This window comes from Myotis brandtii, unplaced genomic scaffold (genome assembly GCF_000412655.1).
Source record: "Myotis brandtii unplaced genomic scaffold, ASM41265v1 scaffold125, whole genome shotgun sequence".
In the NCBI taxonomy this organism is placed as follows: Eukaryota; Metazoa; Chordata; class Mammalia; order Chiroptera; family Vespertilionidae; genus Myotis; species Myotis brandtii.
Genome location: NW_005354385.1, coordinates 6,406,167 through 6,411,899, shown reverse-complemented (window position 1 = coordinate 6,411,899; position 5,733 = coordinate 6,406,167). Strand labels below are relative to the sequence as shown.

General features: G+C 35.1%; 1 protein-coding gene across 2 annotated transcripts in view; it reads left to right on the top strand.

Annotated features, from left to right (window-relative positions):
• The window catches only part of STAM2 (signal transducing adaptor molecule (SH3 domain and ITAM motif) 2), a 42,392-nt gene that overhangs the window by 10,958 nt on the left and 25,701 nt on the right, over positions 1 to 5,733 (top strand). For both annotated transcript variants that reach the window (XM_014534047.1, XM_005859310.2), the window contains exon 2: positions 5,205 to 5,289. In XM_014534047.1, coding sequence (XP_014389533.1) covers positions 5,205 to 5,289 — 85 coding nt within the window. The remainder of the gene's footprint in view (positions 1 to 5,204; positions 5,290 to 5,733) is intronic.

Below are 5,733 nucleotides of genomic sequence, written 5' to 3'. Positions count from 1 at the left end.
GACGTTCTTTGTCTTTCACATAGAAATCATCACTTTTAAAGTGTTTAAACCAGCATTCACAAGTATATTGAGATGGAGCATGTTCACCATAAGCTTCCTGAAGTATACGATAACTTTCAGCAGCACTTCAAAATAAATGAATTAAAACTTCCTGCAAATGCTCTTTTTTTGGCACAAAATTAGACATTTTTGAGCATAAAAATACCTATGATGTTAACGCCTTCAGAAAATTTGACATAAGAAGTTTTGAAGCTTGTTGTCAATACAACAAAATAGCATACATATCAAATTGCATATATATCAACATATGTGTAACTCCAGCTATTGAAAAAAATCCACATTATTAACCAGTACACCTAGTATATAGATAATTTTTAAATAATAGCATATAGAATTAAAAATTGTTCGTTACTGAATTTTTTTTGATAACTGACAACTCGCAAGCTCTTATATTTTTCAAATAATTTTTCATTTTATAATGAATTGGTCCAAAGAAAGAACATTTTTATATCTTTAGTAGAAACTGGCAGCTGTGGTTTCCATGTAATACCAAAATGAATTCTACTCATTTACTTGCTTTCCATTTCCTAGTTTATTTCTGCTCTAAAGAAATTCTTTTGCCAGTTTTTTTCTATTCTATAATTTTAAGGTATAAAAATAATTGTTTTCTTATTAACACATTAAAAATAATTTTCCCTCAAGGTATTAATATGTTGTATCCTAATTATAATAAAATTTTATGTTGGCTTCTATTCTAATCTTTGTGGGGTTTTTTTGGCTCAATCCCTTCACCTTTTTCACCCAGCCTTCCTATCATAGTCTTGGTTACATAATTAATTTCCATGTGATTGGGTTTTACATTTGATCTGATAAAAACATATTGTACTCAGAGAATATATTGTGTATATTATCCTAAATTATTTCTAGTTTTTGGTAGTTCCATGTACATTTGAAAAAAGATTTCAACTCTGCCTTAGTTTACTCACTTTACATAGTTCCAATGTGCATGAATTTAGTTACCATGTTTTAGTTAAATAACATCAATCTCCCAACAACAAGCCTTGAATACCTTAAGCATGGAACCTAGGCAAGCCTGCTTAGATTTTGAACTACAGAATTATGAATTAGTAACAGGTGGTATTTTAAACTATTTAATTTGCAGTATTTTGTTAGAGAAAGTTTTAAAAAACAAATAAACTGAAACTCTGTTCAGTTTCTTAATCTTTATTTCTCTGTTCTTCAAATTTGATTACTTTTTTAAAAAAATGTATTTTATTGATTTTTTACAGAGAGGAAGGGAGAGGGATAGAGAGTCAGAAACATCGATGAGAGAGAAACATCGATCAGCTGCCTCCTGCACACCTCCTACTGGGGATGTGCCCGCAACCAAGGTACATGCCCTTGACCTGAATCAAATCTGGGACCCTTCAGTCCACAGGCCGACGCTCTATCCACTGAGCCAAACCCGTTAGGGCAATTTTTTTTACTTTATACTGGTCATTGTAGTTACTCTTTGTAAGGAAGTGGCTAGATTATGTTGTCTTCCTTTAAGAAGTGTTGAGTTTTGTTCTGTCAGGTAGTTATATAATTGGAGGATCTTTTAGGTTTTTGTCAGGCTTTGTTTTCTTTGTGAGGCAGACCTATTTTGATATTGAACTAAATTCTAGGGACCTTTACTCCTAAAATGTGGTGTGTTGGGGGTTTCAACTGAATGTCGGAAATGTTCTCTCTACTCTAGTTGGCTGGAGTGTTAGTCTGTTTGGCCTGCCATAACTTAATACCATATATTAGGTGACTTAAACAACCAAAATGTATTTTCTCACAGTTCTGGAGACTGGAAGTCCAAGATCAAAGTCCCAAGAGGGTTGGTGTCTAGTGAGGACTCTCCCCTTGGGATGCAGATGGCCGCCATCTCACTGTGTGCTCACATGATCTCTTTCTGTGTGTGAGGAGAGAGAGAGAGAGCTTTCTAGTATCTCTTCTAAGGACACTTAATCCTGCTGGATTAGGGCCCTATTCTTATGATCTCATTTTACCTTAATCACTTTGCTAGAGGCCCAGTCTCCAAATACTGCTACACTGGCAGGTAATTACAGATGGATTTTGTGGGGACACAGACATTCAGTTCATAACAGGCAGAAATTCCAAAAACTCCAGCATTGCACTACCTTTCAGCCCCATAGTAGGTGATCTCTGCTACACTTCATCTTGAGTCTCATTGTGTGTGTGTGTGTGTGTGTGTGTGTGTGTGTGTGTGCGCGTGTGCGCTGGGAGTGGTGTTGATTAACAAGAAGCATGTGTTCAGAAATCTGGTCTCTGTCTCTGAGTTGCTCTACTAGGGCTGGTTTTCCTTATGTTGGGACAGGAAAGTCTTCCCAGGCAGAAATCTGGGGCCATTGTGAGGTTCATTTCATATTACCTTTCTCTGAAAGATCTCAGACCTGCACTGACTGTTATTCATTTTCTGAACACAGTTGCCTCATATATTTTGGCCTTTTTTATACTTGTTTTTGGTAGAATAGCAGATCTGGTACCAGATATTTTGTCATGGTTGGAAGCAGATCAGTCATGAGTTCTTATTTCCAAACATAGTTGGAGGAGCTTTAAAGATCTCTTGTGGGCATTCTTATTTTATATAGTTAATTTTTTTTATTACTGATAGAGCCTATTTTATTAAAAGTTTTATGAGTAGACTTGAATTCTTTTTAAAGCTATGTGTTGAACATAATGGACTCTGTGGAAGGGGAGCCTTATTTATGGACTGTTTCTTTATGATATTGTTAGAGTCTTTCTGAAATGTTTCACTGGGTAGATGAAGCTCTCTATAGGTAGTAATCAAAACCTGGTGATGAAATGTTATGGCTTACACCCACGAAACCCTGGAAATTTAGCAGGTAGGCCCCAGGAGAGCTCATTTAACTCTCTTACTTTCTATGCATTTGACATAGGATAATGTGAGCTATGGCTCCAACACTGGGCAAAATGACATGCTCTAAAAGAATGTTTCCTTAATTATAATATTTAAAATTTTTCCAGGAGTTTAAAATGCTCCTAAGTACATAACTTAACTGCTATTTTGTTCACTTGAAAAATGGAATTCTTTTTGGCAAGCTATTATAAAATCTTCAGATTTTATACTTTTCACAAAGAGTAATCATGAGCCCTACATGTGTAGAGAGTAATACTCTGCTGGATAGGGTATTCAAATCAGGGCTTTTAATTTTCTAAATAATTAGTCAAATAAAAATATTCTGTTTAGATATTTTTGAAATTATTAGAAGGGTTTTGGAGGGTATTGCATAGGTTTCACATTTAATTGTGTTTCACATGGCCAAAATTGTGTGTCAAGATTTGATAATTGATTCTGGTTTCTCAGATCAAAGAGGAAAGGATAGATTCTTAGATGTTGGATCTACTGCAGATATTGTGTAAGAATATTTTTCTATCCGTGCCTATCACACCATGTGCTAAATGAAATTTCTGAGTAGACTAAAGATTTACCCATAAAAGAGAAACAGTATATATACACAAGAGAATATAGGTCAGCGGTTCTCAACCTGTGGGTCGCGACCCCTTTGGCGGTCGAATGACCCTTTCACAGGGGTCGCCTAAGACCATCCTGCATATCAGATATTTACATTACGATTCATAACAGTAGCAACATTACAGTTATGAAGTAGCAACGAAAATAATTTTATGGTTGGGTCACAACATGAGGAACTGTATTAAAGGGCCAGAAGGTTGAGAACCACTGATATAGGTAAATATTTAATCTTCAGGTAGTTGAAAACACTGGTGAAAGATACTATTAAAAGAAAAGAATGATAGATCTGTTCAGCACAAATAAAACTCCACCATAAGCAAAGGGAAAAGATGAGCATGAAGTTGGCAACCTTTTGATGCATGGGATGACACTCAACCAACTGAGCCACACCAGCGAGGGCAATATAGTATATTTTTGGAGTGTTTTAAAACTATATATGAAACATTCACATATTGCTAGTGGGAACATAAAATGGTACAGATGCTTTGAAAAACTGCCACATCCTAATAAAATTAAATAGAGTTACTGTGAGATTCAGCAATTCTCCTAGGTATATACCAAAGAGGTGTAAAAGCATGCATCCACACAAAAATTTGTACATAAGCATTCATTGCAGCATTGCCTTATTTATATTAACCAAGAAGTTAAAAAAAAAAAACCGGAATGTTCATCAACTGGTGGTGAAATAAAATAAGGTATTATCTATACAATGGAATAATATTCAGCAATAAAACGAAGTGAAGTACTGATACATTCTTAAACATGGGTGAATCTTAAAAACATTGTGCTAACTTAAAGAAGGCAGTCAGGAAAGACCGTATGCTGCATGATTTTATTTATATGAAAAATCCAGAATAGGAACCTATAGAGATACAAAGTAGATTAGTGGTCTGGGGTGGAGAGGATGGGGCGAGACTATACTGTGACTGCCAATGGGTATGGACTTCTTTTTAGGGTAATGAAAATGTTCTAAAATTAGATAGCAGTGATAGTTTCACAAGTCTCTAATTATATTAAAAACATCAAATTGTGAATATAAATTTATTCACACTTTACCTGGGCAAATTTTATTAGTGAATTATATTTCAGTAAAGCTGTTTTAAAAAGTTCATGTAAATGTTATTTATTATTATTAACTACTAGTGGCCTGGTGCATGGATTCATGCACATTGAAAGGAAATTAATTAGAATTATTGGGGTGGCACCTTGGCTCAAAGGGCGTCTGCAGAGTGAGTGGGGGTCCCTCTGGCAAGTGAAGTCCCTCAGCCTGGCCTGTGGGGATTGGGCTAAAACCGGTTCTCTGACATACCGAGAACCGCAGCTGCCAAGTCACCACAGCTCAGCAGCTCCTGTGTTGAGCATCTGCCTCCTGGTGGTCAGTGCGCATCATAGGTACTGGCTGGTCGGACAGTCGGATGGTCACTTAACCTTTTATATATAGATATTTAGAAGACACTTTATTGGTGCACCTTACAACATTTAATTTATTGAGTGATATAATTTAAAATTAAAATTAGTAAAAATACCGTATCTTCTGAAGTTTTTTTCATAGTTCTTTTATATTTAGCAAAAGCAAAGGCAGGGCTTATTCTATGCCTTACTTAGTATTTTATGTTACATAAGATATGTCCTAATTTTTGTGTGTGCTGATATCTTATAGAAAAAGCCACAAATGAGTACAACACTACGGAAGATTGGAGTCTTATTATGGACATATGTGACAAAGTTGGAAGCACTCCTAATGGGTAAGATGCCCACCATGCTCAGTAAATGTCTAGGGACTTAGTAACCTGTGTCTCTTTTCTTGGTGTAACTTAGAAAAGAAAATGGGGTTTTACTATTTATTTTGGGGGGAATAAAAATAAAGTGATCATGGTGGCAGGATTTATGGGATAGACCTTATCCTTAAAGAACAAATGGAAAAGAATTCAACTGAAAACCTGAGATAAATTAAAATACATAAATCCAGTAGAGATAAATTAAAATACACAAATTCAGTGGCACAGTAGAGACATATTAACAATGTATTGACTAGTTGTTCAGGAATTTCTCTTGTAACTTAGACATGTATGGGAGTCTTTTAATAATGAAGTAGATAAATGTAATAGGTAATATGCTGAAAAATCTTTCAGTAATGAATAGGTAAATAACATCATAATGAAAAAAGTGAATATAAAAAAGGGTACTTT